Here is an 18,722-nt window from a genome sequence, read left to right as displayed (position 1 = left end):
TTAATTAAGCATGTATTATCATCAATGGCGGTTCATCAATTGGCGGTAATTGACATTCCTAATATTGTCTTCACAAAGATAAATTCTCTGTTACCGAATTTTTTTGGAGTGGAGTAAATGATAAAAGGAAAAGGAAATAGTGTTCCTGGCCTAATATATGTAAGCCTGTTTGTGAGGGTGGTTTGGGTATTAGAGATTTTGAGGAAGTAAAAAAATCATTGCGTATGAAGTTTGTGTGGAGATTGTTAACTATGGATAATATGTGAACTCAATTCTTTAAAGCCAAGTATTTGAATAATAGATAACACTTGAGAGAAATGAAGCTAGATAAAGGAACTAGATTTTTGGAGATCGATTGCACGTGTGATACCTGAAGTATTAGAGCATGTTCATGTTCAAATTAAAGAAGGGTCGACCTCTTTCTGGTTTGATCGATGGTTAGCCTCTGGTCCCCTTTGTGCTAAGGTTTAGGAAATCAGAAACCATAAGCTATGAACACGAGATTGTTGGGATAGAGATGGGTGGAATGTTGATTTATTAGTGGATCTATTGGGTGAAATAGGCTGAGGAAGTAATGAACTCTGCTATTTCTTGCAAGGAGGGTCTAGATACAGTAATTTGGGAACCTTCAACAGATGGAAAATTTACCACGACAAGTGCTTGGGAAATTATAAGGGAGCGTAAAAAGGAATTCTTAGTCTCAAAATGGATCCGGCATCCTATGTTGCCAAAATGGGTGTCAATCTGTATGTGGAAGTCTTAGTTTGCTTGTCATCCGGTTGATACTCGTATTCAACAAGTAGGTGTTCAGATGGCCTCTCGATGTGATTGTTGTTCAAATGCCAAGATTGAATCTCTAGACCATGTGTTTTGCACGGGATCTTTTGCTCAGGAGGTATGCAAACAAGCAGCAGTGGCGTTGGGTGTTAGTTATATGGCAACGAATACATGGAAAGCCAGAATTAATTTTTGGTTTAGTTGTGCAAGACGGGCCTCGCAATTAGGCATTTTGGTAGGTCTCATACCTAGTCTCATCATTTGGAGACTTTGGACTCGTCGATGTAGAGCTAGGATGGAATCAATTCATGATTCGGTGAGAACTGTGTGGCTTGATGTTAAATATTAGATGCAATCCATTTCAGACAAGTTAACTAAATGTGCAGCTGCTTCTTGCATGGATATTATAGTCATTCGTGCTTTGGATATTTAAGTAAAAAATGTGAGGGTTCGTCTTCCTCGTGTAGTCAGATGGTGTAAACCTGAGATAGGTTGGGTTAAATTGAATGTGGATGGAAGCTATAGAGGTAACCCAGGTAATTGTGGTGGTGGAGGCGTAATAAGAGATGAAAGAGGATTATTTAAAGCAGCTTTTTCCTCATTACTGGGTTATGGAACCAATAATATGGCTGAATTGAAAGCGATTATTATAGGGATTAATCTGTGCAAAGATCTTAGATTTGATCAAGTGGAGATTGCTTGTGACTCTACTTTGTTGGTTCAGTAGATTAATTCTGGGAAGTGTTCGGCTTGGAACTTATGGGAATTGTGGGATGAGCTTGTGCTAGCATTGAGAGGCATACATTACAAAGTGGAACGTGTTTATAGAAAGGCAAATCAAAGTGCGGATTTCTTTGCCAAGCACGGTGAATCTGATATATCTCGATCATATAGTTGTCAGGATGATCTTCCACAACAAGTCAGCGGAAGATTCGATTGGATTTGTTGGGATTTCCTTCCTTACGCTCGTGATGCTTTGTGCTAATAGTTGTGAAGGTTGCCATGGATGGTTTATTTCTCGAGATCTTCCGGAGTTTTGTTTGTTTTCCACTTATAGTTGTATAGTTTTTATTTATTTGTCTGGTTGTTGGTCATTGGTTTATTGGCTTTGAATAAGTTGGTTAATTCAAAAAAAAAAAAATTATTGTTCATCATGATTTGTAAAGTCAGAGATGGAGGAGAGAAGAAAATAAGAACAAAGAAAGAGAAAGGAGGATGCAGAAATTTCCTGGAGCCTTATGTTCAGCTCCATGTCTGCCCTCTATATATATTGATAATAAAAAACTTGAAAGACAAAAATACCCCTACTTACGGTTACACCACATAATTACTAAAATAGCTCATCTCTTCAACCACTCCCCTTTAAGCTGCAATAGTATATATATCACCAAACCTTAGCTTGTGTATGTAACCAGTAGACTTGGAAGGCTTAAACACGTCTTTTTTGAAAACATTGCTAACTGATCCAGAAATTTCACAATTGGCTTCTTACAATCTTTTTCATCACAACATCCCCCACAAAATGACAGTCAACTTTAATGTGTTTGACCTCTCATAATGGTTGCTAGCAATATAAATGGCAGCTTGATAATCACAAAAAAATATCGATGGGCTTCTTAACAAAGAATTCCATCTCTCACATAAGAGACTTCAACCACGTAAGCTCACTCATTGTATGAGCCATAGCTCGGTATTCTGCTTCAACATAAACCTAACTACAGCAGTTTGTTTCGTGCTACACCAAGTAAGAAGATTACCTCTCACAAATGTGCATTATCCAATGTACATCTTCAATCATCACCAAGCCAAGCCGATCTGCATCAAAGTATCCCATGATCTCATAGTTTCTATCACATTCATATATTAAAATCCTTTGAGATACCTTAAAATCCTACAAGAAATGTCTCCATGTGGTTGTTTGGGATTTTCCATAACCAGATCCACCACCTTCACAACAACATATATGTTAGGCCTAGTCATAGTAAAGTAGATCAACTTGCCAATCAACTACCTATATGAACGTTTGTCTTCAAAGGTCAGCCCAAAATCCCTAGACAGCTTCACATTGGGATCCATAGGAGTATCAACTAGTTTAGCTCCCAACATACCAGTCCCACTTAGCAAGTCCAAGGTATATTTTTGCTAAGATAGATTCAAAATTTTCTTACACAATACAATATTAACACCAAGAAAGTAATGCAAAGTACCCAAGTCCTCAATTTGAAATTTTTCTTGAAGCCACTACTTGACCTCCACAATCTCGCTTTGGTTATTTCCAGTGATGATGATGTCATTAACATACACTACTAGAAGCACCACACTTGTCTTGTTTTGGCGAACAACAACCAAATGATCAGCGTAGCACCGAATAAAACTAAATGCCGAGACCACCTCAATAAATTTGTCAAACCAAGCCAGAGAAGACTGCTTAAGACCATAAATGGACCTTACCATCCTCCCCCTAAGCAACATCTAGAAGGTTGCTCTATGCATACATCTTCCTACAAATATCTATACAAGAATTCACGCCTGATTGGTATAAGGGTAATTCAAAATTAACTACCAACAAGATGAATACACGATCAAAATTTGTCTAGCAACAAAAGGTCTTAAAATAATCAATGCCATATGTTTGAAAGTAGCCCTAGGAACCAGTCAAGCACTAAGTCATTCAATAGAGCCATTAGGAAGATATTTGACTATGTAGACCCAACGACACCTAACCAACTCCTTACTAGGAGGAAGATCCACAAAATCCAATGTCCCCCAAGTGGTCCAGGCATCCATTTCTACATCCATTACATGCTTCCTCCTATAGTTAGCAAGTGGTTCAATATACGAGGAAGGGATAGAGACAAAGGACATTGACAAGGCAAAAGGACGCATAGGACTAGAAAGGGGGTGAACTGAAACAAAATAAGCAATAGTATAATCAATTATTGGTTATTGAGTTCATGTTTTGCTACCTTTCTTGTGTGCAATTTGCAAATCCAATTCATGGTAAGATGGATCTCCAAAACTCGAAGTTGAAATAGGGAAGGGCAAAGGAAGCGGTTGGATGGTAGCAACGATGTCTATGCCTACTTTTCATCATTCATAAATTCTCAATTGTTTCTTTGGGTCAATAACTAATGGAGGAAAGGTTTTCTCTAGAAGGATAAGGGTAGGAACAAGAAGATCAATGCATCAGTGGGAGCCAAAATCATTGATGGACTCAAATTATATCCATCCCATGAGGACCCAACACTACAGAAATAAGGTATCCCATCAAAAAAGGTGCCATCTGCACTAACATATTTCCTGTGGTTGTGGAGATCATAACATCTATATACTTTCAGAGTTCTTGAGAAGCTAAAAAAGGGCACATTTAGTAGCACAAGGAGAGAACTTGTCCTAACCCATATGTGGAACACGAATAAAACAAGTGCATTAAGAAAAATACATGTTGTAAGCAGCCCAAGGGGATTTATGAACATGCATATAAAAGAGTAGAGACCATGCTACGTCAGTAAATGTATATTTTTCTATTCAACTACTCCATCCTAAGGAGTATGTACACATGTTATTTTATGAATAACTCCTTTGGCCAAGCAAAAAGATTGAAGCTCATTTTGAATAAATTCAAGTGCATTATCGAATCAAAAAATTTGAATACTAATTCCAAGCTAAGTTTTATTTCCTCATAAAACTAAGTAAATACATTAAGAAATTCATACGTGTCTTTTAACAAATAAATCCAGACCATTTGCAAAAAAATAATAATAATAAAAATAATTTTAAAAAGCCATCCACAAAAGACAAAAAATATTAATGACCAATCAAATTCTTGACTATACATGGGCCCTAAATATTTGAAGAAATAAGCTATGATTACTATGAGACTCAATACTAGACGGAAAAGATGTCCTAGTAACCTATCCTAATTGACACTCAGAACACTCCAAACAAGAAATAGAATTGAACAAAGGAAAAACTTGTAGCATTTTTTGAAGTGATGGATGACCCAAACAAGCATGCCACATCCAAAGAAAAACATGGATAGAAATTGAAGAAGTCGTATGACAAGAACTGGATCTATCACCAGATTCACCACCACTATCAAAATAGTATAGAGCATCCTTCTCAAGCCCTCCACCAAACCTTTTCTTTGTCCAAAGATCCTGAATGACAAAATAAGAAGAAAAGGAGGTCACATAACAATTATGAGATTTAGTTAATTGACTAGCTAATAAGAGGTTCAAGGGAAATTTAGGCACATGTAACACAAAAGAAAGAGGAACGGAAGGAAATGAAAGAATACTGCCACAACCACAGACCGATGCAACCAAACCACCAGCCTACTTGGAGTATAAAGTAGTGGCTATTATGAATTGAAATAAATAAGCACTGCCTATCATATGAGAGGAGGCACCAGAGTTAAAACCCATGGTGAAAAGGATGAAGAAGCAGGAAGCCTCTCGTACCAAGGTCACAGTAGCAATAGATGATGAAGATTGGGTTTGAAGTTGTTGAACCATGCAGAAAACATGATATGAGGATCATAATTTCATTTGAGGGATTTCGTGTGCCAGTTGGGTAAGATATGTCCAATGACTGTGATGGGCACTGGTCATAATGGTGGGCTTGTAGGCAACTCTTGCATTGGCCAATAAAAATCAAGTCTGCTTTTCAGATTGCCCCATTATATAAGCTTTTAGACTTTTGTATTGTGAGTACAAAATTTAAGAGTTTCGATTGAATGGAGTTGTACACTGATGAAAAGAAAAGTTCCATAGTCAATTAGATTAATATTGAGAACAGCATATGAAATTTCAAAGTTTTGCTCATTTATGTCCAAATCTCATAAGGGCTTAAACCTGATTTCTTTTATTTTTATCTTATTATTAAGAAAATGAAATGAAAAATTTTCTGGCACTGCAAGTCGCTTGGTTCTTGAGGAAAAAAATAAAAGAGAAAAAAAATTTCAAAAGGCTTGTTATTTTCCTTATTCATCAAATTTTGATTTTCTCAAACAGTGTTGCCATGGGAAAAAATACAGTCAGATGCTTAAACAGTTCAATTATCAAATAGGTATGAATGATTAGTGTTTAGTTTCAGATGTTGGTCTCTGATCCAGTTCAGTGTTGAGAACTGAATGCTTAGTTTTCCCAAAAGCCCCCAAAGAGGCGTACTTGAGTAACATAAGTCAAAAACAAAGAAATTAATCTCCTTTAATCTCCAGAGCCTAACTGTTTCCATTAAACAAGCAGAAAAAATTGAGTTAAAATGGACACCAAGTATCCAGATGATAATTAACAGATACATGTCACATTTGTTAAGATGAAAACTAAAGCATGCTGCCACTAATCCAAAATATCGAAATAAACTGAGTTAGATTGAGGCCAGTACGTGAGTAAAATAAAATCACACAAGGCTTTTCAATTATACTGCGTAATGATACAGTTCTATGAGCATGAGCTGGAACTTGAAATCCTAAGGACCCGCTTAGTTGTGAATTTTCCCATTTTAGTTTTCCAGAGAATAACCCAAAAAAAAAAAAGTATGCTAATTTTTCATTTTTACAACATTTGTATGCAAAATGAAAAACAATAAAAAGTTTACGCACTATCTACTTGTGGAAATAGTTATACTTTTCATTTCTAACTTTTTTCAAATATAATTACAAAAATGCCACCTTTTTCATTCTCTAATTTTGGGTAGAAAAATTGGAAAACATTTTTTTTTATAATTTCTAGATTTCTGATTTCTTATTCCATATTCGGGAACATGAAATTTGAATCTAGGATTTGGATTTGGATTTATGTGGATTATGACAAAATGTAACATAAAATTGAATTGAGTTTCTTCCAAATCTACACAAATCCAAAACTCAAGCCCCAAAATCCAGGATTCAAATACTGCCTTATTTAATTTTTGGAAAACTATAAAACAAGTATTTTTTATAATTATTCCAAAATTTAGAAATAAAAATGAAAATTTGTTTTTGCACAACTAAACAAACTCTTTATTTTCTACCTTTTAATATGAATCTTAAAAAATTAAAAGATAAGCTGGAATTCTTATAATTCTTTGGAAACTAAAATTGGAAAATGAAAAATGTTCTCCCCAGCATAATATTTTCTCAGATGTGTAAAATTACAGAATGGTCCATTTACAAAATTGTGAGACAGACTGAGTTTTAGATTGAGGTCTCAAACAAAAGCTGTGAGAAAAATAACCAATTACAATTCAAACATACCCACCATTTTCGAAAAACATTGGTAAAAACGCAATTCCATGAGCAAGGCTGAAATTTTGTCAAAGTCAGAACAAGAAATACCTAAGCTTTTCAGATTTAAATGATGAACTCAAATAATGAAGTGGAACATTCAAGAAGTCAAATTTTAGCATAATGTATCAAAAGAGAAGATTTTTGTAATTTTCACAGGTATTAAACTAGTCTGCTCCCAATCAAAAAAATATGTTAGCACAGCCACAAAAAAAAGATAGAAAAGATAGATTCCAAATACTAAAAAAACTAAGACTACATGCTTCAATGTGTTTATGCAAGAGAGCAAAGGTCGAAACTCGAAACCAATTCAGAGCATCTTCAAAAGTTTCTAATTGAAAAAAATAATAAATAAAAAAAACTGCAAGTTCAGAACCATGGTGAAGGTCAATGCAGGAGCGATTTCACCCCCCCCCCCCCCCTTTTGATAGTGAAAGAAGACTTCATTAATAGAGAAAGAATTTACAAAAGGGAGGACAAGACATCTCCGGAGAAAAATATGGGATAAACCAGAAATAAAATAGTAAGTAGCAAAGAGAAAAGAAGCATCAAGCCATCAAGTTCCTCTGATCTCTTTGTAAATCTGGAAAACTAGCACCCCCTGAAAATTTCAAACCCAACATACCACAAAGAGGCCATATACTGAATCTTCTCCCAAACCAGTACCCAATTTAATTTTTTCCAAGAAAGATCAATGCATTACACATTTACACTCCAACCATAATCCCAACAAGACTGCAAATATGCCACATTTATACAGTGCTGCCCTATCCTTCTTCCAAAACCTGCGAAAGGAGTAGCTAACAAGTCTCCCCCCACCCCCCCTGGTGGCAGAAAAAGGACAGACACAACCCTCACCCGTAATACTGAATAGCTTATTCTATACCCTCCAAGGAAATTCGCAGTGCAAAAGAAGATGAGAAGCTGTCTCAGAGTTCCTATAACAGAGAACAAGTACGTCTGGAAGCCTTCAGAGGTCTTCTAACATGCAACAAGTTACTAGCATTGATTTTATTAAGCACAACCAAGCAAGTAAAAGCCTTAATCTTTTGGGGAGCTTTGGCCTTGCAAATAATATAATAGAGAGGAAATGAAGAACTGGATTTAAAAGAATGATTTGCAAGAATACATCCCCAACTGATCCAAAGTCCAAGAATGAACATCCCTCTCTGAAGAAAGGTTACAATTATTCAATGAGGGCAACAAGGATAACAACTCCACCATCTCCCTATTATTAAGAGGTTGCCTGAAATGGAGATTCCAAGAAACCAAAGGACAGCCCAAATCACCAGAAAAGAAAGAAATGACTATATTCTGTAATGAGCTCAATCAAAAGAGATGAGGGAAAGATGCAGAGAAAGAAACATTCCCCAGCCATTGGTCTTTACCAAAAAAAAAATCTGAGAACATCTCCCCCCACCCCCCCCCCCCCCCCCCCCCCCCCCCCCCGCAAAAAAAAAAAAAATTAGTGCAATGAGTGAATAAAGGATAAATCTGATAAATAGATCTCCACAGACTACCCAAAGAACAGCTTAAACTAGCATTGGTATCCCAACCATACATCCAAACCAAACTTACTTCTTACTCTATGCCAAAGGGAAGATCTACTAGGGGGAAGCACCATAACCATTTAACTAAAAAAGTGGTGTTTTCAGACACCAACTTACCAAGACCCAATCCAGCACCCCCCGCCCCCCCTTTCCCTCTTTAGACCTAGAAACCTCTTTCCAACTCACTAAGCGGTCCCTATGACCCCCCATACCAAACCACAAGAAATCTCTCATAATTCTCTCAAGCTTGTTAGCAAGCCCCATTGAAATCCTAAAAATAGACAATAAATATGATGGAATGCTAGAAGACAATCATGAATTAGAGTGATTCTACCCCCAGGAAGAAATAAAGCCCCCTTCCAACCATCTAATCTCTGTTACCCTTTCAACTACCGGATTCCATAAATCCACAACTCTAGGATTTCCACCCAAAGGAACCCCTAAGTAAGTCAAAGGCCAATCCAATAAACCACACCCCCTGTTAGTAGCCCACTCACTAACGCACTCAATAGGCAGACTCATTGCTGCTAAAACCACTCTTCCCTGTATTAATTTTAAGCTTAGACACCCTCTCGAAGATTTGGAGAAGACACGACATTCTCCTAAAAGAAGGTCCATAATCATCTAGAAAGAAAATGGTGACATCAACGAACTAAAGATGAGAAACCATCACTCCCTCTCTCCCCACTTCTAACCTTCTCACCAACCCCCTCTCCACAGCCCTATCCACCATCCTATTCAATGCACCAGCTAATAGGATAAAAAAGAAAAGAGGGGGGGGGGGGGGGGGATAAAGGGTTTCCTTGTCTAAAGCCCCTCAAAGCACTAAACCAAGGTTTGGGTTCACCAATCACCAAAAACCCTGCACACATACGCCAATGCTCACCAAAACCCTTTCTCACAAAAACTTTATTTCCTATAAATATCCTCCACCACCTCAATTCACAACCAAAACAAAACTATTCAACTCCCCCCCCCCCCCCCCCCCTCCCTCAAAAAAAAGAATGCACTTTTAGCACTACAGATAGTATTGTCAAGCACCGCATTCAACCTATTAGATAAAGCTTTAGTGTTATTCTTATACACACTAGAGACGAAACTAGTAGGTCTAAAATCCTCCAACCTGATAGATTTGGATCCCTTAGGCACCAAAGCTATAAATTAGAAATTAATGCTCGCGCTCAAAATCTATTCCCATGAAAATTGGTAAAGAATTTCAACAAGTCACTCTTAATAACCTCCCAATAATCCTGGAAGAAAGCAATAGTAAAACCACCCAGGCCTGAGGCCTTATCCCTTTCCTTCCCAAAAGCCATCCCCCTCACTTCCTCCTCATCGAGAAGTCTCTCTAACCAGCACATATTTTTATCGATTATAGGATTCCACTCTAAAACCCTTTATCATCAGTCTACATAGTCCTCCTACAAACACAAATTAAGAAAGAAATTAGTAAAATAGTGGATGCACTCTGATAATCATCATTAATGACTCTCCCACCCCCCACATCTAGCTCCCCAATCATGTTTTTACTCTTTTCCCTATTAGCTAGCTAGTGAAAGAAAGAATTACAATCACTATTTTTAACCCTTCTTTTTATAAGGAAACTTCATTGAAGAGGCATCAAAGGGATGCTAGCCCATGGTACAGTAAGTCAAGCACCCTGAAGGGTGTCACACAGATCAAGGATTACATTATAATCATTAACAACAGTCCCACTATGCCAGCTATTGACCACAGTAAACCAGTGTTCTTTGCTGTTTTGAATTGCTGAGGTTGAATTTTTAAACACTCGCCCATTACTCTCTTTTCAAAAGCACTAGAGTTCCCCTCCCATAGAGTTAGCGATAACCCACGTTTGACCAATCAAATTCAGTGCCATCTTCCAGAGATTCCTTGTCCAAGTGCAAGGAGGATGTGCCCAACAAATTCCGAGTCAGCCATGCAAAGGGGACATATTTTGGCAACTGACAAACCCCTTCTTTGCAAATTATTTATAGTCAAAATCTTATCATAGGCTGCCTTCCATGCAATGAAGTCAACTTTTGTGGGGGCTGTTGTCTTCCAAATCTAAGTCTAAGGGAAATAAAAGTTGTTTAACTCCAAAGGGTAGAGCTTCCTGTAGAAGGATCTAACAATGAACGCCCCCTCTCATCTAAGGCCCAGGAGGCTGTAAAGGAAGCTGTAAAAGTCCATAAGCTAGTTGAGCTCCCAATCTTCCTCATTTCTAAGGAAGCAGATGTTCCAAAAGAGCCCCTGACTGATGTTTGAAGGTGTTGACTAACGCAGGCATCTTTATTACAGGCCAAATTGTAGGCGGTTGGAAATAGAACACTAAGAGCTTCTTGATCATGCCATGAGTCATGCCAAAAATAAATGTTGTCCCCACTCCTCGCTTCGAATCTTATACAAGAAGCGGAACTCCCAATGAAATTCCACACCCCTACACCATTTGGTCCTCTGTTAGCCTGGGAAATTTAATCATGATGTTCAAGCCCATATTTCATGGCAATGATTCCCTGCCAAAGGTGGTCTTCTCAATCATGAATCTCCAATTCTCCATAACCATTTCCCTAATAGGGTTTTATTAAAAATGTGGAGGGACTTCAAACCCAAGCCTCCTAAATGAAAGGGTTGTTTCACCATGCCTAGGGCGACAAACAAGCCGAGTCGAGCTAAGCTTCACATGTTCAGGCTCGGCTCAGAAAAAGAATAGCTCAGCTCAAGCTCAGGCTCGAGCTCGGTACAATTTGAGCTCCAAATATTAAGCTTTAGCTCATCTTGAAAAAATAATCACAGGCTCGAGCTCAACTTGGTTTAAAACAAGCTAACAAATCAAGCCTAGGGACTTAAGTTCTAAACTTTTAAAGGCCCTACCTTGGTCATTTGTCCAGCTGGGCTTAAACTGAAATATTGAAGCCCATTAATAAACAGGCCCAAATACAACTCAAACTACACAAAAATAACCCACAATAAAAAGGCCCACAACTGTAAGAAAATAGTAAGCAAGCATGCATTAAAGCTGGCCCGCAGCCATGGGAGAGGTGGAGTAAATGGGTAGCGGGCAAGAGCTTTTATAATCTGTTGAGGAGGTAAATAAGTTGTGGATTTCTGACGTGGGACAAACCTGAAAAGCATGTAGGCACAGGCGTGCGGCTCTCTGCCTCTCTCCCCATGCTTTCTCTTTCTCCCCACTTCAACTCCATATCCCACATCACAGGATTGAAAATATTCCTGGGTGAAGCCTCTTCTATATTAGCCATTAAGCCTCCTATGTTTCACATTTATTTAATTAATTAATAAATAAACTACTTAATAAATAAACTAATAATTATTAGTTTTTTGAGTTTATTTTGTTGACTTATGTTAAGCAGTATTTAATGAACTCAAATAATAAAATAAAATATTTTAAGAATTAATATAAAATCAAGCTCATTACCAAGCCTAACCGAGTTACTAACAAGCCCAAACAAGCTAAGCCGGACTATGTTCAAGCTCCGCTCATTTATTAAACGAGCCTAAAAGTTGAGCTCAGGAATGGCTTATTTAAATAATAAATGAGCCTAAACAAACTCTTATCGAGCTGAGCTCCCGAGCCGAGCTCTCGAGCTACTTATGAGAGGCTTGGTTCGTTTGCAGCCCTAACCATGCCCCATTTGACAAAGTAAAATTTGAATTCCACCCCAAAGCTTCCCGAAAGAAACCTCCTTTGAATTCCTTCAAGTCGCTTGGCAACTGAAGTCGATAGGTAAAGGAGAGACATGAAGTAAATGGGTAGACTTGTCAAGGTGCTTTTAATGAGAGTGAGTCTACCACCTTTTGATAAGAAATTCCTCTTCCATCAAGCCAGCCTTTTTTTCAAAATTTTCAATGATGAGATCCCACACTCCTTTACCTTCAAATTTTGAGCCAAGAGGTAGCCCAAGGTAGTTAATATAGAAAGTACCCACTTTGCAGCCTAGAAGACCAGCAAGGAGAGGCCTATCTACATTTTCTCCAACCAGAATGATTTCACTTCTTCCAAGGTTAACTTTCAAACCTGAAATTGCCTCAAACCCTGCCAAGATACATCTCAGATTCATAACGTGGAGAGGGTCATCCTCACAAAAAATTATAGTGTCATCTACAGACAAGAGATGTGTGACCTCCATGGACCTATCGTAACTACCAACTCTAAGGCCTTTGAGCAGCCCATCTCCAATAGCTTTTATCAATATGAGGCTCAACACCTCCAACACCATGATGAACAAAAAGGGGGATAGAGGGTCCCCTCATCTCATTCCTTTGGAGGGGCAAAGAAATCAGTGGAATGTCCGTTGATTAACAGTGAGAAGCTTGGTGCGTTGATGCAATGAGCAAACACCAATGCTCCCCAAAACCCATTTTCCTAAAGCATAGAGAAGGAAGTTCCAATTGGCGTGATTGAAAGCTTTCTCCATGTCAAGTTTGCACACCACCCTGTTTTTCTTTTCCCTCCGATAAGTATCCACTACCTCGTTAGCTATTAGGGTTGCATCCATGATTTTTCTTCCCGCCACAAAGATGTGTTGATATTGCCCGATAGCTTCCCAAGTGACTTTTTTAAGCCTCATAGCAAGGACTTTAGCAAGGATCTTATAGATACTCCCCACCAAGCTAATTGGAAGAAAGTCCTTAATGTTGGTTGTCTCGGATTTATTCGGGATCAGGGTAAGGAAAGTAACATTGATGCTACTTACAAATCTACCTGATCTAAAGAATTCTTCAAAAGTGTTAACAAAGTCCTACTTAAGCCCACCCTAATTTGACTGTCTTTAACCTATTTGATTTTGATCTTGTCCCTCCAACTCATTATTTCCTAAAATATCACCCCTTTTAACTCATTTTTAAGAGAAACTCTACTTGCCTCCTTGCTTTCCAAGAGATTAATCTCCTCCTTCCTATCCAAGGAAGCCAACTTGCCTAGAAGGCTAGATTTTCTAATTCTAAAGTCGCCGAACACTTCCTTATTCCAAACTTTCAATTTCTCCTTCAAACGTTTCAATTTCCTCATGCATTTGAACCCTTCCCAACTCCTCTCCATTTCCTCTTCCCAATAATCCCTAACCAAAGGCTTAAAAGTCACATGGTCCAACCACATATTCCTAACCCTAAAAGGGGTAAGACCCCACAACACCCTACTAGATTCCAATAAAATAGGGAAATGATCAGAAGTAGTCCTTGGGAGAACACTTTGGGAAAGATTAGGAAATTCATCCTCCCAACAACTACAAAACAAAAATCTATCTAGTGTGCTAGCCACCACTCTAGTCCCTCCTATAGACCTAGTAAAAGATGCATTCCCCAAGGGGAGGTCTCTCAATCCATAGTCCCTGATTTTCAAATCAAAATTCTACATACTAACAGTAACTCTTACCACCCCCCACCCCCACCCCCACCCTTCTTCTCTTTGGAGAACCTCATCACATTAGAATCACCAACCATGATCCACCTAAGGGAGCGAAAACTGAAAACATAATAGAGTTATTCCCAAAAAGAGCTCCTAAGAGTTGGTCTAGAAGACCCATACACTCGGAAGTGATTAAATTTGTTTCATATTTTTGCTAGAGATTGTCATTTGAGGAACATTTCTTTGTCTAATGCTCAGTTTACTTCATTTATCATAGGAAATAAGCAAGTTGCTTTTTAGTTTCCTTTTTAGTACAGAGTGGGAGGATACTTTTCCAAACTTAGTTCAGGAGATCAATGTAAGACCAGTTTTTCACCATTTTCCATTTGTGTTAGAATCAAACCATGTGAAATGGGATCCTAGTGCATTTCATTTTGAAACTATGTGATTGACTTCTCATGATTTTCATTGGTTAGCAACTGAGTGGTGAGGTAAGGTTAAGGATCAAGGCTGCACAGCTTATGCTTTTGTGCTTGATTCAGAGAATATGCATTTCTATAAAGGTTGATCTTCTGAGGAGAATGTTTTTAGGCCAATGATTGAGGATGAAACAGAAGTCCTATTTCTGAGGAGCAGAGTTGTTGGCTACAAAGGCTATTTTTTTTTTAAAGAGCAAGTAAAGGAAGTGGTGTTTGGTGTGAAGGGTAAAAAGCTCCAGGTCCAAATGGTTCTTGATAGAAGAGAATATGTTATGTTAGTAATTAGGTGGTGTGATGGGGACATTTTTGTCCTTCATGTCTTTTTTATTATAAATATATAAGAGGGCAGACCTGGAGCTGTACAAATGCTCCAGGAAACTGTCCACGCGCCTTTTCTCTTTCTTCCCTTTTTCTCTACTTCTTTTTTCCGTCTCTAAACCTGATGGCTGTATTTTCTTCATTGCATCTTCAATTATTTCAGATTTGCAACAGTTTTATTATGGCTTACTTTCATCATTGTCGGGATATTGTGAAAGAAGATCTTCTAAAGTCATAGGTAAGAGCATTAATTCTACTTTCATTACTTTTGTGCCTGAGAACTAAGAAGGGACCCAAGCAAGAGATTATAGAGCAATTAGTTTGGTAACCAAAGCTATAAGGTGAGGTTTTATCTAAGAGACTGAATTTTGTGTTAGGTTCTACCATTTCTTCTTCCTAGGCGGCATTTGTTGGAGGAAGGTACATCTTTAGATATTGCATTAGTCGTAAATAAAGTTGTAGAGGATGTAAGAAGGGATGGGGAAGGGATTGTTTTAAATTTAGACTTTGAGAGGGCTTATGATTTTGGGGATTTTGGATATGGTTTTTTGTAAAAAGGATTTTGAGGAGAGATAGAAGAAGTGAATTAAACGTTGTATTTTCTCCCCTCTTTCAGCGTCTGCTAATGGTCTACCTAAAGCTTTGCTCTCAGCATCAAGGGGTCCATGTCAAGAGAGGAGGACATAGCATCAAAAATACAAAAAGAATAAATACTACCTCAACAGAAGATTAATGGGGAAAACTGCAAAACTCTCCAATTCCTCTACAGGTTACTCATGGACATTCTAAAGAAACCATTAGCTTAACACCAAAGTGAAACAAGAAAGACCACCCGTAACCAGACAAGCATGAGTATTAGAGCCCAAGAATTTGGCATTAAATTCCAAGTGAAAACACCAAAGTACCACAAAAACAGCACACTTCCAAACAGCCCTCCTCTCCTTACTCCTGAAACCCTTTAACCAAAGAAGCATAAATTCTCCAAAGAAGAACAGAACCAATGAAATTCACTAGTTCCAAATACCCCAGGAATAGGAACAATAAAAAAACAAACAAGCAAGTCTTCCCATCTGATAGCAAGGGACACACAAATTAAGAGATCATGCTTTATTTGGATTTCTCCTCTAGAGCAAATCATTAATATTGATTCTATAAAAGCATTTGTTTAAGAGAGAATTTGTTCCCTAGATAAATGAATCCAAGACAAACAGAAGGGCACTAGGACACGAGTCAAATGAGTGAAGAAAGATCTGCTGAAGAAAACCAATGCACTCAACAGTGAATGGGCTCTCTCTCTCAAAAAATTCCCGAAAATGAAAATCCCATGAATCCATGCATCCCTGTGTATGGATTAAATCATAAGTAGGCAAATTACAGAGATTAGAAAAGATCAGGAAAAGTTCAAATTAAAGGATCATTCCAAATCCAATGACCCTTCCAAAAATGAACTCCCTCCACACTTCCAACTTCATATCTCACATTTTGTTGGGGCATGAGGGCGGAGAGTAGGGATAAGAATCAGATTCTGAAGAGAATCACCATAACCATTTCTCCACTACAGGGATGATTGCAGGCTCAAATTAACAGATACGATTGAAAATATGAAATCAGAGATTATTAAACATGCAAGACTAGAATAGTGGAAAACAAGGAGAATAAGAATACTCATCTTCAATGAGAATATTGAAAAGCACACAGACTATAATTGATAAAATAATAGATGGTGAATTACCAAGAATCATAACAATTAAAAGTCAAATACTTGCAAGCTTAGTATACCTGATTCTGAAAATAAGCCAGGAATGCTCGAATTGTTTCCCTATAGGATTTTGATACACCTTTCCATAGGTAATGTTCTCCTTCCACAATATCATACCTATCAATTTCTCGAAGCAGATGCTAATACTCAACAATATGACCAAAGTATTACCAAGCAACTAAATGACAGAAATTCACAATATAATAAGTAATAATCAGTGGTTCAATTAAGCCAACAGTAAAATAAAATAAAATGTCAATGGGACTTTCATAATATATAAGTATATAACCAATCAACATGAAAATCATGAGATTCTAAAGCACTGCAACTTTCACAGATCAGTTCTGCATTATTTTTAAAACTTCTAAGATCTAGCTTAAGATAAAGGTCGCAAATAGAAGCACAAGATGTAAATAACTGTATGCATTCCAAAAACAATTGGGGGATATTTTTTATAGAAAAAGAAATTTATTGAGAACAAGAGAAAAGAAATACACCCAGAAAAAGGACAAGCAGTCTACAAATCAAAACAAACCCAGACATCAAGAAAGAGAAGAAACCTTTTATCCATACTAGTTCAAAAAACACCTTCTCAACCACTTGCCATCATAATTTCTAGAAATTTTCAAATTGGAAAATATTCATTGCTCCAGTTTAATAATTTTCTACCGAGTTTAATCATTACTTTGGTTAGATTACCACTTTACCTAAAAGCTTAAGCTATTAGACTGTGGGCAAACAATGTATATCAAGCTTTAATACTCCACCGCACATGCAGCCTGATAGCACGTGGAGAAATAGACACACGATAATTCGATAAAAAATACCCACTACAGGGAATACAATAATTTTTTAAACACAATGTAATAAACACAAGCAACAAGATTAGAACCCAAGACCTCCTAGTAACCAGCTTTGATACCATGTTAGATTACCACTTAACCTAAAAGCTTAAGCTGTCAAGTTGTGGGCTAACAATGTATATCAAGCTTTAACAACTTTGACGCAAAAACTAGTGAAGTTTGACAGTTGGAGGATATTAAATGCTCCAGTTTAAAAATTTTCTACCAACTTATATCATTACTTTGATGCAAAAACTAGTTTGGTTTGACAGCCAGGAAAATCATATATTATTCCCAAAGTGAACTTGAAATGAATATTGGTTAAAGCTAAGGCAGTCATTTTATATGATAGGACTCACTTCCTTAGTACCCATAAACCATGTCTTTAGATAACACTTAACTCTGTATGCAATGTTTGCATGATTGAGTTTGGGAAAGTATTAGAAGCAAACTAGACCTATTGCAATATAATATATCCAGCCTGGGTTCCTCAATCACTTGTTCAAACCTTTACTACTACCCTAGGTAGGAAAAACCATCTTTATTGATTTGCATTATTAGACATGTATTGGTTTTGCAACCTTGTGCAAGTAACATTATTGAAAGCGAATTACCCTAAAGCCAAGATCAAGATGTCAACTTGATAAGATAAGAATGGAGTCACTACCAAACATAGGTCCAAAGTGGGATTAGTCACCCCAGCATCATAAACAATTCATCTATATAAGAGGAAAATATTTTTTTCTTTTTTTAAAAAAAAAATTCAGGGAAAAGTAGAAAACCATAAAGCCTAGTTAAGGAGATAGAAATAGCGAGAATGATGGGCATCCCAGCTCATCCAATTAAAAAATATCCGCTGCATTCGCATTCATTACCTTAAGTTTTGACTTTTTTAGCTCTACAAAATTTCTAAAATAGTCAACAAACTGCTTCAATTTTCCAAATCAAAAGCCAATTAGACAGTACAGCAGCCATTACGTCATTTCTAGTACAAATGACAAGACAATACGCACTAACAAGCACAAGCCATGACTCCAAAGAAAGTGAAAGATTAAGAGGCCTTTCATTTGCATTTATTTCCAATAAATAGAGACTGAGTCAGATTAGTTCACTATTTTGTGAGTTGGACAAATTTAAAGTGTGTTTGGAACACATCTGATTTATACCTGATCTCTCTTATTCAGTCAGACTAGAAATTTTATCTGAAAGGGAATCAGATGCAGATTTGCACATCTTTCCAACGCATCTTTCTTCTTTTCCATCTCCTATCCCCTTCCTCTCCCCATTTACACCCCACTCTAGGCAAGGAGCCATCCACCACCCCTACTCTTTTGCTACAGGTGGCATCCATCAAAAAGTGATTA

The 18,722-nt window shown here is 37.4% G+C and overlaps 1 protein-coding gene across 7 annotated transcripts in view; it reads right to left on the bottom strand.

The window, feature by feature from the left end:
* LOC131143702 (uncharacterized protein YNL011C) overlaps nucleotides 1-18,722 on the bottom strand; it is a 79,985-nt gene that overhangs the window by 34,540 nt on the left and 26,723 nt on the right. For all 7 annotated transcript variants that reach the window (XR_009133659.1, XR_009133656.1, XR_009133655.1 and 4 more), the window contains exon 4: nucleotides 16,537-16,633. Coding sequence is in view for 2 of the 7 variants with exons in the window: in XM_058091956.1 (XP_057947939.1) it covers nucleotides 16,537-16,633 (97 nt within the window). In the remaining 5 variants the exon portion in view is untranslated. The remainder of the gene's footprint in view (nucleotides 1-16,536; nucleotides 16,634-18,722) is intronic.

This window comes from Malania oleifera, chromosome 12 (genome assembly GCF_029873635.1).
Source record: "Malania oleifera isolate guangnan ecotype guangnan chromosome 12, ASM2987363v1, whole genome shotgun sequence".
Classification (NCBI taxonomy): Eukaryota; Viridiplantae; Streptophyta; class Magnoliopsida; order Santalales; family Ximeniaceae; genus Malania; species Malania oleifera.
The sequence above is the reverse complement of the archived record's forward strand: the minus strand, read 5'-3'. Positions and strand labels throughout refer to the sequence as shown.